This window comes from Homalodisca vitripennis, chromosome 1, assembly GCF_021130785.1.
Source record: "Homalodisca vitripennis isolate AUS2020 chromosome 1, UT_GWSS_2.1, whole genome shotgun sequence".
In the NCBI taxonomy this organism is placed as follows: Eukaryota; Metazoa; Arthropoda; class Insecta; order Hemiptera; family Cicadellidae; genus Homalodisca; species Homalodisca vitripennis.
Window position 1 is genome coordinate 112,376,246 of NC_060207.1, and position 25,407 is coordinate 112,401,652.

The following is a 25,407-nucleotide window of genomic DNA, read 5'->3' on the forward strand; positions in this document are numbered from 1 at the left end:
ATACCTTTGAACCTGTACAGTTAATAAAATTACATATTTACAATGTTTAAATAATGATATTCAAAATACCCTTTGTTATATAGTCAAAGTCAAAATATCTTTATTTATATTTTATTCAAATTAGTACAATAAATAACATGATCACAACTAAGCTGTATATTGTAAAATTTATACTAATTGTATAGTAATAATAACTTTCTTAATAATAATAGCTAATATATAATACAACAAGATAGTGTAAATAATTCATAAGTTAGAAATTCTTCAAATGAATAAAAGACCTTTTGAATTAAGTAATCTTTTAGTAATGAATTATATTGTTGTCATCAACTCTTGTTATTGTTTTTGGGATTGACTAAAAAATTGTTATTCCCGTATAAGAAGTTTTTAGTATTATTTTATAAATTATGTTTTGGTATTATTATTTCATTTTTATTTTTAGTATTATAGTTATGGATTTCACAATCAATTTTGAACTTAAATTGGTGAGTTTTGACATACATTATACATTGTAGAATATAAAGGCTATGCACAGTTAAAATATTTAGTTTGGTGAAATTATTTCTAACTGATTCATCATTCTTCATTTTCAATATTATTCACAGTGCTTTGTGTTGAAGAACACGAATTTTATTTGTTTTGGTTTGTGGTCCCTCAATACACTCTTTAATCCATATGCAATGTGGGCATGGAAAGCCATCTTTAAAACTGTAAATACATAGTATTTCTATAGCATATAATCCAGAATTGATTAGGTTGATTACCTGTTCAATATGCAAATTCCAACTGAGGTTGTTGTCTATGGTTAGACTTAGAAATGCTGTGCAATAAACTGGATTTAAACTAGAGTCATTTATTAAACTAGGTTTTAAGTTCTTCATATCTTGTTTGTGTGCTAAAAGAAATAAAGTTTGTTTTATCAGTATTTAGAACTAATCTGTTTTGAACGAAAAATGTTTTAATTTAGATAGTTCCAAACCATCTCTAATTCAGCTTCTGTTTTACCGGATATGATAAGTCTTGAGTCATCTGTAAATAGGCAGAGCTGGTTTTTGCTGTTTTCTAGGTTACTAAGGTATTTGGCATGTCCTTTATACAGCATATAAATAATAATGGACCTAAAATAGACCCTTGGAGTATTTTTGACGCTTTTGACTAGTTTTACATTTGATTGAGATTTTGTAATTTTGTTATTTTCTGTGTGAGATATCTCTATGTATTGTTTGCTATTAAAAAGATATGAATCAATCCATCTTAAATGTAAAATAAGTAAATGTAAGTAAAATGTCATGAGATATACTATCAAAAGTTTTTGACAGGTCCATGAATATCCCTATATTTTAATTTTTGTCAATTGACTCTATTATGGATTCGATGAAATCTACCTATGCAGTTGTTGTAGATTTATGTTTCTGAAATCCATGTTGTTCTTTGTCATAAGGTTATTTGCCTCCAGATGTTTGATTAGTCTATTATACATTGTTATTTCAAAACATTTTGAAACTTGATAGTAAAATTGATATGGGACAATAATTCTGAATTTCTGTTACTGTGCCTTTTTTGTAGACCTGAACAACCTTTGAAATTATTAATTTGTCTGAAAATATGCCTGTTATATATCCACTAGATGATTTTATTTTTGAGGAATTAAAAAGTTTGTTTTAATTAAACTTTAGTCAATGGTGGACATTCAAATTTTAAATAAGCTGTACTGTTATTCTCAAAATTTGAATGTAATGGATATAAAGGAAGGTCTTTTAACAGTGCATCTTTAACATTTATAAGATAATCATTGAAAGAGTTGGCAATGGCAGATGGTCCGCTGATAGATGAATCTTTGGTTTTTAGGACAAATTTTTGTTTACATTTAAACTATTCCTTTTATTTTTGTTATTAATAATTTTCCATGCAGTGTTATTTTCTGATTTTTTTTTTATTTTGGAATAAAAATATTTTTTTTTTCAGTTTATTAGTTTTAAATTGTGTAGCTTAGTTTTATTTTTAACTTAATTTTTAAGGTTATCTCATTGTGTGAACCTTAAAAGTTTACTAAGATGAGTCATTTCTTTTTTTCATATTTTAAATCTTCCGTAATCCAAGACTGCTTTTTATTTTCTTTTTTAATTTGTACAAGAAGAAAACAGTGTACTCTTGAAACACAATGTAAACACAAACTGTTCTGTAATAAACAACAGAGCAGACGCGACGTTGCAATACAGTTTGGTTTCTATATAAAGCTGAATAGAAAGAAAAACATATTCTGTGAAGACGAAAATTAGGGATGCAATGTCTTCTTTGTGACAATGCAAAAATATCGCTGCAAATAGTTCTTACTGATGCCGCTATATCATTCACGTGAAACCACTACAGTCGGCCTCGTTCGTTGGCCGTAACTGTCTTGTTAAAGACTGTCTCGTTGAAGGGTTAATGCAAACTGGATCCACCTACAATACTTTTTTTCCAAAACACACCCTACCTTTGCAGAAACGTTTCTTTCTATGGCTCTATACACTTTATTAACACAATTTTCATAGCTAGTAAATAACACTGCAGATATACTCAATGCAATAACATTGTAATGTAATTTTTTACATATCTGTCAAAAAATGAGTTCTGTGCAGAAATCTTTGCAGCAACCTACAATGCTTTACAAAAGAGACCAGCTTCAAAGTCAGGGCACCAGTAGAAAGTTTCTTTTCTCACACCATTTTCCGAGCAATCAGCACATCTTCCCTGGGAGTTTAATTATTTTCTCTTGGGGGAACATGTTCAACGAAGAGTCTTACGGTAAGTCTTACATCCTTAGGCTCAATGCCTGACCTTCAAAATACTACCTTGTTCACCTCTGAACAATGTGTATGAATCAAGTCCCTTACTAATTGAGTCTGAATTGCGGTTCTCACATATTTTTTGCTTTTCATATTTCTATAAAATGTAAGAGTTCAGTAAAGAAACCTTAAGGAGCCACTTAAAAATGCTAATGTAACACTTTATTCATTGATTTATTTTAAAAAATTGTTTAGCAATCGATCTCTGAGGTCCACTTCATTATTTTTTTTAGTATAATCATGCACATCAACAGGTTTAATTTACTCACCATTTCCTTTATTTATTTCATGACAAATGTAAGCTTCCGACTTCAAGCCTTTGAAGGCTTCTAGCTTCTATGATTGTGAAATCTATATATAAGTGTTAAAAGCTGTGGTTTTTACATTTCAGACCCATAATATTGACACCATGAAGAGCTATTATTTGAAAAGCGCTCCATAGGTAAGTGTTTCAGGCAGAGGTTTTTAACATAATATGATCAAGGGTTGGTTTGGATCAATACCCATCAGCATTACAGATGCAATAAAGCTAATTTTTCTTTACAGGATGTTAATTGCTGTTCCTGGATTATCGAGGAAAACCCATTTTCGTTCATTCTTTGTTTGTACTAGCTACTACTAAATCTATAACGTCATTAAAATATAATTTTAAAATATTAAGATCAGTAGGTATTTTAGTCCCAGATTCACTTAAAACCATTTCTTTTACATCTTCATAGCCTTTCATGTTTCCCAAATCTTGGCGTATCTTGTTTTCTTTGTGCAGGACAATCACCAATCCAAGTACTATATTCTCAAAAACATGATCAATGTTTTTATTTAATTTTAAAATTAGATCATCATTATCATTTCATTGGTGTCGCCACTACCTTTTGGCCTACCCCTTGCTGGACAAAGTTGATTTCTCCTCCCTGGTTTCCTCCGACAATAGCACTTCAATGTCTAACCAGTGATCTATTTCACTAGACCTTGCCATTTCATAAATATAGAAAGGATAATCAAAATAATAACAATTTTTGACAATAGCAATAACCTCCCCCAAAGCCAAACTACGCAAACACGTAGCTGCAACTTTCATAATTTGTTATAATGCAAAAAGAAACTCCTTCTGGACACTAGTTAAGAACTTGATTCGAAAAACTATCATTTTATGTCATATTACACAACAACATATTATTAAAAGTATAATTTTAACCCTTTCCACTCGGATTTTTTTTCACTAGTCTGCCCGCTCAGCTCGTATTTATTTTAGCATATTTTCAGTAAAAACCCATTTTTAGCAAACTGGAAGTCAATAAAGTATATACATTATTATATTGTATAATAATTTTTATTTTATTTCTAATTTATATTTTAGAGATATAAAATTTGATAATTACACTAATAAGTTTTATATTTTAGCATGGTATGGTATCGTTCAGAACACTCTGCAGGATGAAGACCAGGATTTTTTGAACAGGTTTTACAATAGTAAAGTGTTTCCTTTCTTCCTCCTGGCACCTTTCTATTGCTACAAACAGCACAGTCTTTAGTTTTTTTTGTTGGATGAGCTGCAAGAAAGTGAGGTTGTTTGTTTAGCCTTTCTTCTTTTTCTACTGATGAAGGACGACCCCGCTTCAAACTCATAGGGTTACGGACATGGCCTACAAGTTCAGTGATAAGGATTTCTCTGAAATTCCTGTGTTGAATTGTTTTTTCTCCATGGTTTTGTTTATTCGTGTTGAACAAGAGAAAGCTATTTACTATTCCCACTTCCAACATCCAGAAAAATAGCTTTCTCCACTACTTCAGAGATTTACGGGGAAATTTGTAGGAAGCAATATAGTGGTCTGCTTGGTCCAAGCCACCCATATATTTGTTATACTGACAGATAACTGTTGGCTTTTGTATGTTTATTTGATTATCCTTGCCTTAATTAAGTAATTCAGCAATAACTTCTGAATCAGAAAGAAAAGAGGTACTTGGTAACGACATATCGAGTCACTAATGCGAACGCGTCTGAAAATTGGTTAGGAAACGTGACTACAATGACAAAGCAAAATAAATCAGCAGCCGACCAATCGTAGTTCAGCTGTCATTTATTAGTTCCTGAGAATGCCGTGCGATCGCAGCACCAATCGGAAACATCGTAGGCCGCCTAAAAATAAAGAAAAGCTGACGTCACTGCAATGTCGGATGGCGTCCGACGTACGAGCGGAACGGCAAAATAGCAATGTCGGACGACGTCCGACATACGAGCGGAAAGGGTTAAGAAGAAAATTATAACAAACTTTATTGTGTAGCAAAAAGCAACACAGAGGTGAACAGAATTAAAAACAGATGTTCAATTTTGTAATAAATATAAAATATGTCTCTATTACATTCACTTTCGATAACAAATAGCTGTAAAACGATTGACTAACTAATAGACAAAATATTTCACATAGTCTCAATCCTAAATAACTCACCAAATGATGGGATATACATGCATTATTATTTTCATGAGTCATACCAAAAAACAGTGTCGGACTACTGAAAGCTGACAAGTGCAAGCCTACTATACTACTGGTGGTGAATATTGCTCCTTCTCCTAATATTTCACCAATTGCATACCACATACAGACACACACCCACGCACATGTATACACATACAGACACACACCCACGCACATGTATACACACACAGACACACACACACAGAGCCTATACATATAATGTATATTTAGGTCAATACCTTTTAATTAATATTTTTATCTATCTAAATAAAATCTTACCAATATCTTAGTTTCACCAGTTTCATATTGTAGATTTCAATAATCTGAAAAATAACCACATTTAATAAAAATTGGAAAAATTAAACCTTATTTACATTGTTAAATATTAAAGTACTTCAAAGAAATGTGTATGTTTTTATGAAAATACATTTTAAATACTTATTAAAAGGTTATATTGGAAAGTATCAATCCTTTTAACACCAATCATTTTTTTTCTGTAGTGAATGAAAATTACCAAAAATTTAAAACATTTGTTTCCAAATGCGACTAGTTTTACAAGATGTGTGTTAACAAGTTCAAATATGAAAAATCTTTACTTAATACCAGGCAATGTAATTAATTGACAAAACAAATAGGAAAAATTTACAGAATTTTTCTAAAAGAAGTAAAAAAATGAATGTGCAGTCTTTATTATAAGGGTGAGTCAAATATCAACCAGATTTCTTTTCAAGACTACATAGGTGAAGAGGTGTGACATTACACCTATATTGGACGGGAATGTCAACAGAAGAGGAGAGGACAGTACGGTTGACCAGACCTAACAGGCTTAGTAAGCCAGCATCATGTTTAGGAAAGAGGTGCACACATTTGCTGAGCATTATTATCACATTTTTGTCATGCGAGGGCAAAAAATGTGCCAACATTTTGTGTTGATTAACTGCATAGTTTACTGAACAACACTTTCAAAGATCCAGGTCTACAGCTGGAAAAAATTTTGTAATGATCAGTGGAAAACATGAGACATGAATGCTGAGCCCAGGGAAGCACCATGAGGTAAATAATCAAACTGATTGAAGGTGACATCAACTTACTGTATCGGAAATTGCTGTATATATCAGAATATCTTGCAGGAATGCCTAAACCAATTATTTCTGATGATTTGTTTTACTAAAATGTGTAACAAAACATTTGTCTTGAGTGAGAAATGTTTGGTACTATATCAAGCAAGAGCCTCTTGAGACATATGGTCATCTGTGATCAGTCATGGATTCATCATTATAACTAGATGACTAAGCTGGCAAACGTGAAGTGGTGAAGACCTGAAAAAGTAGCACAGCACAAAGCAATGGAAGGGTTCTTTGCGCAGTGAGTGTTTGGGACTTCAGAGGCGTACTGCTCACTTATTTTCTCCATGGAAGGCACACAATTAATGTTCTGTATTACTGCCAAATGCTTGATGCATGAAACTGACCTACTGGCAAAGAAGAGGAGATATGCCTACTCGAAATGCAATTCTATTCCATGACGATACTCGACCACATACAACTAGATTGATCCAAGAAAAACTGGACTAAATTTATCCAGAAACACTTGAACATGTGCTTTACAGTCTTGATCTGTCGCTGTAAATCCACATGTTCGGCCACACAAGAATTGGAAGGCTACCACTTCAAATGACAACAAAAGGGTGAAAACCTCTGTGAGCAATTAGTTACAGATTCTACTATGTTCATTATTTGACACAACATTAAAAATCTTTTGATTCAATGGGAAAAACTGTATCAATCAAATAAAAAACCTACGTAGAACAATAAGATAAGTTTAGAGTTGTATTTCCTCTACAAGTAAATGTTGTAAAAACAGTGTGGTTAACATCTAACTTACTTTCATATAAGGGGATCTAATGTGATGTTTTCTAAAAGTCTTATACAGTGAAGCACTGATTATCCAAAAGCCGGTCATCCAAAACTTTTTAAAATCTTCGATTATCTGAAAAATTGACTATCTGAACACTCCCCGCACCAATTGTTTTCATTAATATAATGAAATTTAAATAATATAATACATGTATCTATACTATGCAAAAGTGTGAATATAATTTATGCTGAAATATACATCAAATTGAAGACAGAAACATTGAATGCTGAAAAATAAAACCTCTTATTTAGTAAAATATTAGCCAGTGAAACCATTATAAACATCACTTTACGATTTAAGCTGCCTACTTCTTATTCAGGTTGACTGTTTTGTTCCCCACTCTTACTAATAAATTTACTCGATTGCTGAAGTGGAGCTACTGAATAAAACGATTATGATCCACTTGCAATAAAACCAAGTGTAAACAGAAAAGACAATACTTGAGGCCAATTGTCAAACAAGATTGAAACTGGCAGAGACAGTAGAGTAGCAAGTATACATGTCATTGTGTAACATTGACATTCTTGCTATTATTGGCCTTCATTCCTCCCACACCACGTAGCGAGTTGTAAAGTTAATTACTTCATTACGTTTTTCACTCGAATCAAATCTGGATGACTGATGGTTAAGTTTTATTATTCCGATTATTGCTGTTCTCTGTTAAAAAATGTTTTCTAATACTTAAAGAAAGTTAGATGAGAATAGATATAGTATTACCTTGAGTCTCTGCACAATAGAGTCGAAGATTAGTCGGATACCATCCTGCGGCAGGTTTCAAGATCAGGTCAGCTCCCAGAGGATTCTGTAACGTGAGAACGGGTTAATACTTGTGAGAACATAAAAATTTAAACCAGGTTGTAGTTTGTTGTGAGGGTTTAATATACATGTGAGAATGTGTCAGTACATATTATAATTTTGTATTCTCTAATAATACCATTGTGACAATTTATTGCAAAAAAACAAGTACATGCAAATGTCACTAAAACAAAAGAAATAAATCAAAATAACTATTAAGATTATATTATTGACTCCACAATTTAGTGTTATCTTTATAATAATTAAAAAATGGAAACTAAAATCCTTCTTCCTTTTTATGTTAAGCATTAAGATGTAAATCAAGGCAAAATTATAACTTAAATCAATAGTTAAAAAAAATTAATTCCTACAATCATTAAAAAGTCCTGAATGCAATAATATTCTCCATTATCTAAATGTAATTTTAAAACCCTTCTGAACTTTCATGTATCGGTCAAGTTCGACTCCATCCTCCACATTGTTGCCTAATCATGTTCATGGACCACACACAGTAACAAAAAATACAGTAGGCATTAGGTGGAATTCAGACAATTATTGTTTTGTTTGTGAATCTCAATGTTTTATTTAGCAAGGAACGGTCAATCCATATAAGTTAAACCCCTTAACTGTTATGCCCGTGTTAACACGTGCCAAATTGCTGCTTCACTACACGTCACCTGGCAGGGAGAAAATGATACACATTGGCACAGTAGTGTTTATTTGAACTACTACAAATCCATAATCCATAGTAATGCTGTTTAATTGCTACTACACTCTTACGGTCAACTTAATAACTATCACAAAAGCTCATAGTTAAATTTTAACTGGACCTTAGAAACAAAACATTGTTGTTTTCTAGTTTTTTAAGTTGCTATAGAAATTTACCTATTTTTATTTTGGTTCAGCGGTATGATAGGATTTATTTGTAATAATGATAAAGAATTTTTATTATTTTTAGATTTGTTCAGATTTGTTGTTGTGAATCAGGCATTTAGCAGTTTGTAACTTTTCTAAGTACTATGGCAATTGGGATGAGGACTCAATATATTGACCACAATCTGATGTAACGAATCAGGTGGCAGTTTGGTAAATAAAGATGTTGCTGTAGTTGGTCATGATAGACGAGAAACACGCTACAAGTATGTTGACTATAGAGTGGCTCTGTGCGTGGCAAATAAACCTGGCAGTACTGGGTGACAGCACTGTTGAAAACTCAGCACTTGTAGGGTTAAATAAGAAATAATTTTTCACAAACAGAAATGGTTCTCTAGATGTAAAGCGTTCTTTAAATCTTACTGATATTCATAGACATACTAAGGATGACCATCTAAAAGAAATTTCCTCATAGTATCCAACAAAACTAACTGTTTCATGATTAAAACAGAAAATACATGTAATCCTATTAAGACCACATGGAGAATTATAAACAATAAAGTAGATAGAGGTCACAAACACAAAATTAAACATATTCCTGCCGAACAATAACAAATATTCAATACTTATTTTGTTAATGTAATTGACAGGGAAGTAATGCAGAATCTCTCACCAACCCCGGTTCAATGTTCATTAAATGGCAACAAATGAACAAATATCAGTTATACTCAGATCTATAAGGTGTCAAGAAGTAGATAAAATAATATAATCCTTTGACAATAAATAACCAGTAGGTTTTAATGACATTCCTATGACCATAATAAAAGAAGTCAAATAATTGTAATAAAACCATAAACTCTTTGCTATTATCTGATTGGTTCCCATCACAACTTCAAATATAAAAGATCAATCCAATCTTTAAAAATTGTGATTGTAAGGAAATCTCTGATTATCGATCAATTTCTTTACTTGCACCCATTTAAAAAATATTTGAACATGGAAATTGTTAATAATATTTAAGTTAGAAAAATATTTCTTTGGCGGAAAACGTCTCTGTCAGAGTCCTCTACCAGGAATGCCACAGATAATCCTTAGGCGTATCTTCTGCAATTTAAAAATCAACAGTGGCACAAACAGCACATTGTTAACAGTGAACATCAGTGAGTTCCTATCCACAAAACAATCTATCTCCACAGATTGATGATCTTAATTGGATACATGTAAAGACATATCATCAGTGTACAACACAGATTTGCATAAGTAACACCATTGTAGATTTTATAAAATGCAAAAATAAAATAGTTTCCAAAATGGACCCCTGTGGGACCTATTCAGTAAGAATAGGTGTCTCATATGACACATGATTCTTCAAGCAATTTATACTATCCAAAGAAAATTCGAAAGCACTGGTGATGACCAACAAGAAATTAACGAAACCAGTATTTTATCTCTGACTAAGTAGACATTTGTGATTGACGAGGTCAAAGGCCTAACTCAGACCAAAGAAAAGTTCAAAACGTTTGCTTTTTAATGTCCATGTCATATGAATTTGAGTCATAAAATTAAACATTGCATCCAGTGTGGATACAACAGGTTTGTAACCAAACTGTTCTGGGATTTAAATATAATTTTCTAAGAGATAAGATAGGATGTTGCTATGTTTCTCCAGAATTCTAGAATGGGTAAATAAAATAAGATGGAAATACGCTCATAGTTTTCACAGTCCTTATCACCTTTACTGAGTATAAGAGTGATGGTATCCTGCTATAAAAAGGAGGGAAAAGTGCCAGATTCAATAGAAAATAAGGTGAGTCAGAGGAGAAGTGGCCAAGCAGTGTAAGTCGTTGGACTTTGGGTCTGAGTTATAGATAACGCAGGTTAAAATCCTGTCTGTGACCATTGCACTTTTTATCAGTACCATTGATCTTGTACTGTATCGACTCTCCCCCTTATTCTGTTTGATAAGATCCTCGCACAGGCCAGTGGCCCATGAGGACGGACAAAATAAGGCTTAAAAGGGGATCGGCCTCTCCTTTAATTAAAAAAAAAAAAAGTGGTGCTGGTCTTCAACAAGGAACATCATCAGGTCCAGAAGAATGACTGGAGGATAGGGAATATGACAGTCTTCACCTTATTCACTGAAGATGTATTAGTATAAAAAGAGGAAGACAGCCGATTACCAGTACAAGAATATTAAAATAGGTGCAGTGACACCAAATTTACCTTTTCCCTTCGCAAAAAAGTACCAATTGAAACTACTAGCAACAATAAATTTGTGGATCTGATATCAATTCACCACTGTCACTGAGAGGACTGAGAGTTGGCCTAATTGGGTGTCTATCCAGCCCCAAGGTCGTTGGTCACACTCTCTAAGTACTAAAAGGCCTGTTTGGGTCTTAATGACATGCATCCACAGTGCTAAAGTCCTGATCAGATCGAAATAAACATTAGTTAACTAAAACATCATATTTGTTAATTCTTGTTTTATCAAATATATTTAATATAGTATTATTCAAGATTAAATTCTCTATCTATATATTATACAATTGATATGATCAATCGATTATATATTGAATCATATTACAGCTTTTTATTGCACCAAATTGGTTTAAATTATATTGAGTCACTACTTATTTTACTTCTGTCAAAAGACAAAATTTTAGTAATCATAACTAAATATAGCATATTTTGTAGTCTATATAATGGATTTACATGTGGTTCATTACTATGTGCCAATAAATAGATGCTAAATGAAAAATTGAATAATGCTGTTTGCAATTTTATGGAAGTTGGCCAATGCACAGAATACCAGTAAAGGTAAGTGTTTAAATATATTTTAACCCTTTTAGGACCAGACCAAAATTTGACATGTGCAAAGAAAATTTTTGTGTTTTTCTGGCCATGCTCCAAGAACTGTGCACATTAAAAATGTGCGATTTTTCAAGCGTTTGAGAGAAAAATCATATCTTTAGAACTAATTACTGTACAGATTTGTTTTTAGGCTTAAAATGTTTATAATTAAATTGTTCATTGTGAAAAAATAAATTTAAGTCATTATATAGCAAAAAACAATTTGATTTATCTGTTTATCAAATAAAAAAAAATATAAAAATTTGAGTTTGATCTTCAATAACTACCAAAAATAAGAATAAACTATTTGTGGGAAATGGTATTTATTAGTTCTACATATAATTCTCTATAACTGTACAAAATTTGAAAGCCCTGGAATAAAAATAAAAAGTTTGTAAATGAATTAAATTTTTCTGTAACACTGTAACACACTTTTCAGCATTAGCCTAACATACAAAACCTTATAGGCTACTAAGGATATTATTCGGTACTTTGGGATTATACCGACCACACCAGTATGAAGAACACAAAAATATACATTTATAGAAACAAACATGATAGAACGAAAAAACAACTCTTTAATTACAAAATTACAAACTTACAACGATTATCAATAATTGTTAATGGGGTCAGATTCCGTTATATGCCCCCAACGCTTAAACTTTTTTTAATGAACTTAGAACGTTATAAAACGATGTAGTTGAGTAACAGAACTAACATTCCATCAATCAACAAGCGTTTCCAGGTATTGTGATCGGTATTGTTGTCGCTGTTATCTTATCTTTCTCGAGAATCCCGATTACGGCAGGCCGCGCAGCATCACATGATTATTTAAGTTTTTTGCACGGTACATAAAAACAAGTTGTGTGTGTTTTTTTCAATAAAGAGTTTAGTTTTTGTGTTTGTAGAAATGTAAGGGTAAAACACGGAAGTACAACAAAGCGACGCACCAGCTGAACGGGCAGCGAGACTCTGCAATCACGTTATCTACTAGACTGTTCGACTTTGACCTCTGTCTGAGGATGGGGAGGGGTTTGCGATAAGACAATTCCTGTTTTATATTGACGAAATTTGTTATACGCTAATCTAGTAATCAGTAGAAGCAAAATGTCAAATAACGATTCATGTCTGGGTGTGGTCGGTATAATCCCAAAGTACCCTGACAACATTACGATGCAACATGGCCGTAAAATATTTTTTTTCACCAAGTTGATGATTCCAAAGACGTTTAAAATTTGATATCATAGTAAGAAACATACAGGGAATATAAAAATAGTATATTTTTTCTATATAGAAGATTAAAATATCTCTTAAAAAATATGAAAAGTCCGCCAGCGATAAATCAGACGGCTGGTCCTTTTCGCATAGTACGCCGCCGGCGATAAATCAGACGACTGGTCCTTTTCGCATAGTACGCCGCCGGCGATAAATCAGACGGTTGGTCCTTAAAGGGTTAACATTATTCTATATACCTTCCTGAATAAAATTATGCAACAATAACTGTATGAAAAAAGTTTACAGTAAATAAATATGTTCAGTAGTATGTGTGAGGTGGTAAAAATTGCTAAGCGCAGAGAAAAATATAACCACCACTTGGAGGAGAGATAATGAGCAGAATCCAGGGCCTTTTCTATGGATTGTCCAACACAATTTTTTGAAAGACTTTTTAAGAAATAGTTTGGTTCTCTTCAAGGAAAGACCCAATCAAGCAGAAAAGAGAAGTTGAAATTAAAGCATTCGATTTAGATCTACACCTCATGAAAAAAAATTTTAAAACGTTAAAAACACACAAACATAATGTTAAAATTTGATTGACATTTTTATCTGAATGTTACAAAATCAAGAAATTTCACACAAGCAGTTATGGGCTAGAAATTTTGAACCAAAGTCAACTCTTGAAACCATCAGTTGAATGCCCACATGTGCACCCATGATGTATAAGCAGATCACTCTACAACTGTTGGAGTATTACTTAACTTAGTTTTAAATTAAAAAGAAGTTTACAAAGAACATTCTTATAAGGAATTGTCCTCCCTCAATCATACAGACTTTGGAAGTTTTGCAAATTAATTTTGTAATAGTAATATACCACAAACCTAAACCCTATAGTATAATATATCATAGTAATCAAAAACTGTCATACATTACAATAATTTGGGCACAAAAAATACTTTTAAAAAATTGTGCTTTGTTGTTAAATACGACGTTCACCAGTGGCTCATAAAAATGCATTATATTTCGGTGCAATATATGGTTCACTGGTTACTCATGAAGATGGTGGATTTTTGGGCCGGATAGTTTAGTGTAGGTCATCACCAGAACACTTCAGTGAAATTGACAGAACTACCAGACAGTGATCTATTATTAAAGGCCACAGTTTACTTTTTTATTGCCATGAGCCATCCTTAACTAATGCCACACAATGTTTATATCCAATTAGACCAATACTGAGTTATTGAAGAAAGCTTTAAATTACAACAAATGTAAAGATCCATCCTAAATTTTGGAGGTTGATGCAATAACATACCATACAAAAACAGCAGATGAAGTCAGAGCAAACAAGGAAAAACTACATGCCTCAGTCACAAAACAACACTTAAACAAATTAAGTATGTGCGATATAAATCACAAGTCACCTGTGACTCTTAAGTTAATTATGTTCTCCATTGTGATAATTTTAAAAACATTTGATTTTATAAAAAGATTCTTGTAAAAAGCAGCAAGTTAATATTAAATTTAAATATATCAAAAATTTACAAGTTTTTAAGTCTACTTTCTTTTTCTTCTTTTGTGTTTATTTCTGTTCAGTACCTATTTTATAGGGTTTAATTCAGAAAAGGGCACCAAATCAACAGAAATATAAAAAATATTTACAAAAGGGATGGATTTCACATTTAACTTACATCTATAATGAAAGTAGAAGAGAAAAATAAGCCAATATAATGTAGTATGGAAGGACCAAACAAAAGAGTTATCAATATGTTCTTCCTTGGAGCAAGATGAAGCTATGTATCAAGTTTCAAGTCTCTAGGACCTATCTATCAAAAGTTATTTCACAGCTGGACAGGCAAATAGATGAAAAATGAGAAGAACTAAGATCTCTGTACACCACTTTAGAAGTAACAAGTTTGTATTAATTACTTCCCTCTGACGATCCTAAAACTGAATGAAACTTGAACTTGGAAGCTTAACTTGGGTAGCAATGACTTGGATCCAATTTCTTTTCATTACAAACAAGTTTTTCTAACTTTAGGATAATAAAATCATTCTCACAAGAAATGTTTTATATGATTTCAGTAGGAAATCCCCTTAAGCTGGAGAATATTATAGAACAACCCAACTCAGGAGTATTCTTGAAGCAGACTGTCACTGGCTGGCTGAACAACGAAGCATATCACTCTAATGCTGGAAAAAATTTCTCTTCCTCCAAAATGATCCGCCATGGAATTTCAACAAGCATTAGCAAGCCTAACATTCCGCAGGATATCTCGAAAATGGATTAAACTATACACTTCTGTTTTTAAAATTTTACTACCACTCAATGGGCTGGCTAAATTCTTCATCTGTCTGCACAGAATGTCTCGAAAAAAGAATATTTTGTTAGAAGATTCATTTCTACATAGAAAAGATAGAGTAGAATTAGGATGCATGTGCCTCCATGGGATTTGGCTGAGTATTAATTAACAAGGTCTAATATTCCGCAGGATATCACAGTGGACGAAATTCACGGCTTATTCAGTTTTCACAGTTGGGTGGGGACCCTGTTAAATTTACTAGTAGATAAGGGACATAGCGGACTCCAAAAAATACCAAAGAACCATTATTTTTTATTGTTTCGGTATGGTGCACAACATAACCATAGAGGGCGGTCCCTTAATTACATAACGCTAAAATTAAACTTTAAAGATCCCCTCTGTATAGAAGTTTTAATGGCAACACTACCCCCCTCTATAATTACGTAACACGCCCAACAACACCCTCTCCCTCGATTATATTTCTCAAAAAAGTGTAATATAGTTAAGACAACTCCAAAATAAAACGTGATTTATTAGTATAAAAACTAACATTCCAAAACTGTAACACATCATTTTCAGCTGTTTGCTGTTTCTTTTTCGTATGTGCATTTTTTAGTTTACGAGTCAATTGAAACAGTTTTTCCCTGCTTACTTTTTTCAAACATTTAAACTAAAATTTAAATGCAACCATAACATAACAAGAAAATCACTACGACATTGCTTTAACTACTTAAAAATTACAGTTGTGGCTGTGAACCATGTAGAAAACACTGTGCATTTTTTTAAACTGTAGTTTTTTACTAGTACATTTACAAGAAGCATATTAAAACAACACATCCAATTCAGATCAAAGCTATGACTTAAACAATTATTTAATCTTGAATATAAATCATGCTTACATATTACATTGACAACAATACTTTTAGAACAAGCTTTGAGAAGCAGATGTGACAGTGAGTGAAGTCTAAGTATCGATGAACCAGGCAATTAAGTGTTTATCTCTATGATTATTTATTCTTTTAAAATTTATTATTGACGATGGATTACCAGGAACAACAAATGCAACAGGAATGAAATTTTCATCATCCTTGAATATTTAAAAATTTTCACAACCCCTTTACCACACGTTTAGACACAATAACCTCTCTCTCTCCATATATATAATATTGTCTAGAAGATAGCTTGAAAATAAAAACTAATTAGGTATTGTCATTTGAAATAGCTTTTGTCATTTTGACACTTTAAAATACTATGTACCAATTATGGCAAATTTTAAACAAAAATGGGAAACTATTAAAAATGATAATTTATCTGAGAAGCTATTGATACAGGTTTTTTATATGCAATTAAAAGATAATAATAGACAATTTCGCTGATAATGCAAAGCACCTCAGATAAGTTATCACCAGATTAAATAGTAACAGATTGTGAAAACCGTGAACTCATACTGAACTTCAACCACATAAACAACAATATTTTTCACCATGAATTCATTACATACATGTAAACAAAATCTTATCTAATGGTCCACTAACACATTTGATATCTCCATAACAAAATGTGGTAATATAATTAACAGAAACAATTTAAATTCATTAGTTCACTGGTGAATAGTGCATCAACTTTCACAATACAAATCAGCTTATAAAAATAAACTTTGTTTTCTTTAAAGTATGGACATAAAAGATCTGAAGTGAAATTAGTAGAAAAAAATAGACAGTAATTCAATAATTATAGATGCTGTCAGTTGCATATAACACTAATTGTGAGATTTTGCACACTTAATGATCAGAGGGGTAGTACATTATTTCAATTATTCCGCTTTAATAAAATAAAGAAAAAATAAAAGTGCTTTCAAATCTACATAGAAAAATATTAAATTAGTAATTGATATACGATGATATAAATAATTGAATAATCAAAGTAATTGAATGTAAGGAGTAGATATATATATATATATATATATATATATATATATATTTATATATCTACCTTATTGTTTATTGAAATTAAAATTTTATATATATATATATATATATATGTATGTATGTATATATATATATATATATATATATATATATATATATATATATATATATATAAGAAGCAGATATGAATAGCACTTAAAATACAAAAATCACCTGTAGACCAAATTAGGAGAAACTTTTTATATTGCACAACTCAATGTAATTGTATCAAAGGAAGAATTCACTCACTACAACTTCCAATTTAAAGGTTATGTTATTTATGTAAATGAGGTTAGCAATTGTAGTAAAATAAAACACACTATTGTCCAATAATTTAAAAATTATTAAGCAATTTTGTTTTTTCTTTTACTACAATAAGTTTTCCAATATGAGCTTCTCCTTCAAAGATTTACAAGTTTGCTTAGCATACTTTCGTACCTTACTTGGCATAATTCCATGATTAGCTGACTTGTTTCATTTTAAATTAAACAGATTAGTGTTTTAATGCCCTTTAAGATGTGTAAAACAAACATCAAAATTGCCAAAGGCCTCAAAATTTTAAAACATTAGAACATATAGTTTCCCAAGACCATATTTTTTATGATAATATCTGAACCAGACAAAAATAGGTTAGCACTCAATCAACATACTGAACAAAAGGTACATTTGATATGCACAGAAAGGAGAGTTTGGTTGTCACAGTTTCCATAACAAAATGTCTCAATCAAATAAATACAACAAATTTTGCTCAAGCTCTGGTGGTCATTATACCAATATAATGTATTTAAGTTAAGGCTCTTTCTTGATATCATGAACCTTGCTAATGAACACTTACTGACAAAAAAGATCAAGACAGCGGAGTGGTGTGGTACTTACCGTATCGCTGTAGATGACCTGTACTCCCTTGATGATGCCGACTTGAGATTGTATTATGGCCACAGCTTGGCTGAAATGCATACCTATAAAAAAATACAGTTTTCAAGACAGTTTTCACTCATTTCAATAAAAACCAAGTAGATGATCTTGTATCTTCAATATTTCAATTACAGCTACAGATGAATTACATACAATTACAACCCTGGTAGAATGAAACCGTAAGTGAGCTATCTGTACATCCAAGACATTAAGTCAGGATGACTTTGAGGTACTCTTGGATGTGGGAGTTGGCCGGGTACAATTCCCGCACATTATGATGGATGGAGTCGGACTTAGCACCTTTCTTTGATAGAATGCCATGGTTGGAAAAGAGTAAAGGGAAAAGTTTATGTTTTCTTATTCTAATTTATTACCTAATTAATTATTTTTAATATCGGACATAAGTACATTTGATAGAGGTGAAACATTAATAAAATTTAAATGCTGTGAACTATACTTGTTTTTAAAGAATGTTCATACAATACGATATATTTTAAGCTATATTTAAAGTTGGAAATTTCAACATTTTTTACACTTTATAATTAAAAATCTGTAATAGTAATTTATTAATGGAGAAACCCTCAGCCCACTTCATTCGCAGTAATAAAAACCAATTTTTGTTTAATAAAATTGGTTTTGTACCTAAAAACTGGAAGACAATTTAAATTTTGAATTATAAATATTTAAGCCAATAAATCAAACTTTAAAGTATTAATCTATCAAACGTGGCCGACTAGTTTCCAGACTTGCTGAACATTATTATGAATACATGCTTGTACTTGAAAACTTGAATGATATATGTTTGTTTTAAACCATCAAAATACTTCCAGATAAATTATTAATAATAAATTTATTGCACTCTTAGATTTCTGCATTAAAAAACAGATATCCTAATTTGCCCATTTAACAGTTATATAATAGTCTTACAAATATAAAGAGATAAATATTATTTTAAACATACTTCATTAATTACCGAACTGATAAAGCAATTATAAAGATATTTTGGTTACTCTTATGAGGTTACAATCAACGTAAACGTATAGAGTAACTTAAATTTTATAACATTTAAAGAATTACACCCTTGTTATATGTTACCCCTTGAATTACCAAGAGTTGTGACTGCAACATGCTAAAGCAATATATGTGAGAGCCCTGGTGGAATGAAATTGTAAGTGAGCTGTCTGCATATCCAAGAGATCAATTCAGGATGGCTGTATGGTTTGACATGCTAACTCTTGGATGTGGGAGTTGGAGGGTTTGATTAATGAGCACTTAGTTAGGGATTTTTGCGGTCTGGTGGGCACTTATCGGTCAATCAACACAGTATATAATAATAACCACCTCAGAATTTGATGAAATTTGGTATTAAGGTAGTCCTCATATAGATTATGAAAATCGCCAATTTTACCTCAAATATTTCAAACGGTTTCAAAGTTTTTTAAAATCCACACAAAAACTGGAATAAACACATTTTGAAATCACCATAGCTTTTCTCCTAATTGAGTTAGAGAGATGGGAATTTTACTCAGTTTTAAATGCTCTTTCATTGATGTACAACACAACATACTTTGTCATAAAAAGTCTTTTGAAAAATCAATTTTAACTTTTTTATTTTAATTTTCTCAAAAAGTCATTTTTTATTTTGAAAAATCCCTAAAAATAGTTTAAATTTTAGGTAAGTGATTCTAAAAATTTTAAAGTAAGAAGCTAGGGGTTTATATGATTATTATCACCAACACTTTTGTCTCAAAATTTTCCACATGCAGTAAATAACTAGTACAAAAAATGATGAGATAGATTTTTAAAACAAAACTATTTACATCAACGTATTTTAAAACACGGGTTAGGGAGATGTTTGTCAGATGGACTTTGATACACTTACTGGTAAAAGACCAAAACTTACATTAAGTTGAAATAAAAATAAACAATTGCACAATTATAACCTATTTTAACACTCACACAATCAGACTGAACTATATTTATTGTTCTTCAGGTAATAAATATATCAAATTAAAACACTGAAATAAATCTTTTGCCAAACTATAATAACAACACAGTAATTGTAATCTGAAGTGACCAGCGATGAATTGCTTTATCACCTGGTAAATTCTGACCTTGATACGTAACTCAAACTCTGCGCTGCACACTAACAATAGATTTCAATTCTGCGTACCACAAAACACACTGTGCACCATAAATATTGTACTCGCGACTAGTACCATGCGCATCAGTCATAATAGCGGACTGCTACCTTGCAGCTGTTCTGCGCATGTTAAGGGTCAATGTTTCAAATTATGCTATAAGGAAAACGAAACCTAGTTATTTCAACTTCTATTTGACGTTTAAATAGTTTAGATATTCTTTTACAGAGACTCTGTATGAATAAGTTTTCAACTTTAATTCTTTTTTTACTAAAATATTTTGTTTACGAAGTATGGAATATGCATTTAATATTTTAATATTTAATGTGCTGGATACTCAATTTTTAGAATCTTTCTCAGAGCTATAGGTATATTATGTACTTATTGGTAATAGCAAGATCACAAGGTGAGTTATCATCAGTTTACCTTAAATTACAACAGTTAAATTATAAACAATACTATGGGATAGGCTAATTGGCCGTCTGGTAAGGTGGTTGATCCTCAGGTTGACAATTGGCACTCAGGTAGCCCTAACAGTCAGGTAGTTAGTTTAGGTGAGTTTTCATTAGTTTAAATCAGATGGTAGCTATGTTAGTTATCTTCCACTTATCCAATTCCCAATCACCTTGTTTGTCGATGTTAACACTTCTACTGTCACCGTGTACAAATGTGCTCATCAGATGATGTGAGAATCAACGCAGAGCTAGAATGTTTTCTGATTAGCCTTTATTGTTTACCAAATGAGTTTAAAATCGTGTTACTCTGATTAATATCTACAGCATACGGAAGAGTAGTATTTTATTCAATGGATTTTTGATCCTGAACAATGTATGTTATTGTAAAATAATTTTAGTTTGCTTTATCCTACTATGTTGAAGTTAAAATTGCTGTTATGATACCTGATTTTGTTTATTGTTTTATTCTTGCTTTAATTGGTTTTTATTGTTCTCAATATTGAAAATGAGTAAAAGAGGAAAATCACCAGTAAGTGAATGGTGACCTAACTGACCTGGCATGGTAGTATAACACTGAGATAGTACCTATGAGATACAGTACTGGCAATGGATAAAATTCAAGAGAACCTCACCATGATGGTTGCATTCATGACAGGAAAATCAGACATCATGTCAGTAACTGAGGTTATTTCAGAAACCGATGATAAAATAGCACTTCTGAAGACAACTTTTAGGGTAGAATATTTAATAATTCTTTTCTTCCCGTGAATTAAAATATACTTTTCTATTACTCACAGTGTAGTTCAAATAATCTATGCCTCAGTATATGAAGAATTGAAAGACGACAAAGTAATAATGCATAATTTATAGGTAAACATAATAATAGTTTTAGGGTATTTTATAGTAGTTCAATTCAAAACATCAAACCAATTTGTTTTAAAATATATAAAAAACATTCTGGTATAGCTGAATGTTTTTAAAGTTTTATAACTACAATTTAGCAAATGTAAATGCCCCAAAACAGGGTAATTGTTTATTTTCATTAACTTAATTAATTAAATATTGGTGATTTGTTCAAATGGAAAATGCTTAAAAATTAAATTATAAACAACAAATAACAATTAAATTTTGGAAAGATTTTTAATGTTATAAAATACATTAGTACAGTGAATGGCGAAACCAAAGTGTGTGCCACAGTGTCCTGGGGAGCACTGAAATCCTGTCAGAGGCGCCTCAAGTTGAGCGACACAAAAGAAAATATCAGTTTGTGTGAAAAAATTAAAAATACATATTTATTATTGCTATCACACTAGACACTACTTATAATGTCACATTGAATTATTGAACTATCATGAATATACCTAGATAGCTCCAGAAATTACTTTTATATTAAATCAATTAAGCATAAACAAAAGAGATTGTTACGTCATTGCATGAATAGCGTTCTGGTGAGACTCGCAGGCGCACTCACCACTATTTCTTGGAACTTGTTGCCTTGACACTACACATGACTCAACCCAATCAAGCCAATAAGCATGAAACTGACTGACAAAAATGTGTTATGATATTTAATCTACCAATAGTGACAGTTCAATGGTAGGTCAGAAAGGGGGCTTCAAGCTCCATTCGAGCAAACGTGAACACTGCAATTAGGACCCATTGCATGATCCATAGAGAAGCATTACCCACTGAAAATTTCAATAAGAAACTGCACGAATGTTATCAGTACAATCAATACATTGAAAACACTCTTTTAAGAAGTAAAAGTTTTTTGAACAGATGTACAATGACACCAACAACTGGTCATCTGTTGGTGTACACCCGTCACTCAGAGTGTGGCCGGCGTAACTCCAAAAAGATACTTCATTAAAGAGTGGATTAAAAACGAATTAGTAGCTAGTGTTTGGTGTAACAGCGAAAAAAGTGAACTCCCAAGTAGCCAGGAAAGCGTTGCATGTGTTGATACCCTTTGCTACTTTGTACCTTTTTGAGGCGGGCATCTCAGCTGTGGAAGTTACCAAATAAAAATACAACTTAGAAAATGAAAAAGAAGAGTGTCTTGCCGATTCGAACATGAGTCCACATTTTGATGTAAGAATTAAAGGGAAAATCTCATTCTTCACATAGATCTTTAGCAAATATGTCCGATTGGTTTATGTGAAACTTTAATTGAATATTATGAACTGTGATCAATTTGAGTAGATATAATCTGACTACCTAATCTATAATTTTTATGAAGCAATCATTAATTATTGTAACAATATGTAAAATGTTAAATGCTTTTTACTTTAATTACTTCCCTCTATAAATTTAACTGTATTACTCCAAGTCAAAAAAAGTAATATAATTTTTTTTATCAGTAATAGTGAGTAGTACAAAGTTTTACATTATATATTAAAAACACAGTATTTACCTGATATTTTTATGACAGCTAATTTACAAGAAGCATACAGGCAAATACTTTACAAATGTGAATTTATCATTATGTGAATTAAAATGTCACAATACTTTATTGCTATTGTTCATAGATCCTATTGAGATGAGCTGATAGAGTGGAGCACCGCGGAAAGTAGTATAGACCTAAAGAGGACCTTGAGTCCAAAAAGTAGAAAAACACTGCACTAGTAGTTGAACGAGCTAACAGTAATGACTCCGGATATTATTGTGGGACAGCACCTTCGATGAAGTATGAAAAAAATATCCCTCGAGGTAGTACTGATCAGTAAAATATGAAATTTCTAAAGACTGTTCACTAAATATTACAATCTCCCCTAACCATATTAAACCCATCTAAAATAATGAAACAAAAATGTATTCTCAGCTAGAGACCAATAGCCAAATCATCTATTTCATGTAAAAAAGGAGTTATGTTGGAAGAGGTTAGTGACAACGACAATAACCAACGGCGATGAATATGCAAATAGGCCTATTGGCTTAAAATGTTTGTATAAACATAGAAATCTTTAAAAACTAGTCTCAGAAGTGAGTGCATTGCCAATCATCTTGCAGAATATGTGCATCAACGAGAAATTATGATTATTGGTGGTAATCCATTCGAGCATTTTTTAAATGCTATCAAACATGTCTAACCTGTGAAGTAATAGTTAGTACTATGCGTCTTAAGAGTATACTTTAAATACAATTTAGTTATTTTATACAATTTCAAAACAAATTCATTTCTTTTACATAGCTTCTCTATATTACCATTTTTAAAGACTAAAACTTAATTCAATTCGACATCATTGTTCAAAATTTATTCAAAGTAAACACTTGTTTGGAATTATATTCAAAATTAAAATCATGTGTTTTGTTATTGACTAATAGTGGCAAGAACAGTGACGTACGTGCCTTCTTTATTTCACAAGCAGACTCATTTATGCTTGTAAATAAATAAGATAAGTAAATGTTGTTTTGTTATATACAGTAGTCAAGTTAAATATATAGGCTTTAATTTGTAAATTAGATTAATATTTATACATTTATTTTTAAGATTGAAAATTAGCCAAAACATATTGTTTGTTTGAAATATAGGTAAATATTAAGATCAGCGACTACCGCTCTGATCGCCATAATTTTTGGTATACTACCACAGGTTAACGTAATTTCACCAAAAAAAATTTACACTATTTATTTATTTATTACATTATTTGGTCTGACTTTTTGCTTTCAGTCCTTTGGATGGTTTATGAATATCATCATCCGATTTTATTGGTGGCTGCTTTTTATACTGTACACACATTTTTAAGACAAATTATTTGTAAAGCCCTGAATACCCTTTGTTTTCATACCTTGCACATGTGTGTTCCAAACAATAATTGAAAAGACATTGTCATATTACAAAAACATACACAGTGAAGAAATTTTGGCTAAAATTAATAGGTTTTTTAAGCAACAACTTTGGTAAATAAACCACAAAACTGTAGAATCATCAATGACATTGACCTGAAATTACAACTTTTACTTGTCCATGGAAATTAAACGACAAATTTTTATATATAATTTTTAGCACTAAAAGTAATTGCCTGCATATCATTAATTGAAATATTACTATTACATTTCACTAATAAAATTGTTTATAGAAAATTTAACATTAAAATGAAACGCAACAAATTACGTTTTTCAATTAATGACTCACCTAGTATAAATTCCCATTGTTCGCAGCCAATAGATCGTTCTGGGACAATTTCAAGCTCGAGCATTATATAGATACACTTACAGATTAATGATTGAATCTTTTCAAGTGATTATATTTAATAATTAAGGTCAACAATAACTTAATAACCAGATTTTCTTTGTCTATACTTCACAACACAACACGACTCTTCGCCATTTTGACATTTCACTATTTCAGCTGTCAAATTTTTTCATTGAAGGTGACGTCACACAACAGCTGATGAGCAAACAATAAAAGAAAAGCTTGTGGCGGGGAACAGGAAATTGGGGAGGGGATGAAAATCAGGTGTTCCAATATCCTGTGGACTTCAAATAAAATAATAGTAGTATTCAAGACTAGTTTACCTTATAAAAAAGATTATTTAAAATTAATATTAAAACCATATTCTGATAATTCGATTTTTAAACATCAATAATAATAGTTTAGCTGGCTCATGCTTCTTGTACAGTATTGAATTTTGGAATAGTAATGCAGTGATGAAAAGCGTAGGCCTATAGCAACAA

General features: G+C 31.4%; 1 protein-coding gene across 1 annotated transcript in view; it reads right to left on the bottom strand.

The window, feature by feature from the left end:
- The window catches only part of LOC124369429 (PHAF1 protein CG7083), a 56,079-nt gene extending 30,993 nt beyond the window's left edge, over positions 1–25,086 (bottom strand). The window contains 5 exon segments of the mRNA XM_046827438.1: positions 5,582–5,625; positions 7,937–7,993; positions 7,995–8,021; positions 18,096–18,178; positions 24,866–25,086. Of these exon segments, the coding sequence (XP_046683394.1) occupies positions 5,582–5,625; positions 7,937–7,993; positions 7,995–8,021; positions 18,096–18,178; positions 24,866–24,929 (275 nt within the window). The 5' untranslated portion in view covers positions 24,930–25,086.
- Positions 25,087–25,407: the final 321 nt, after the last annotated feature.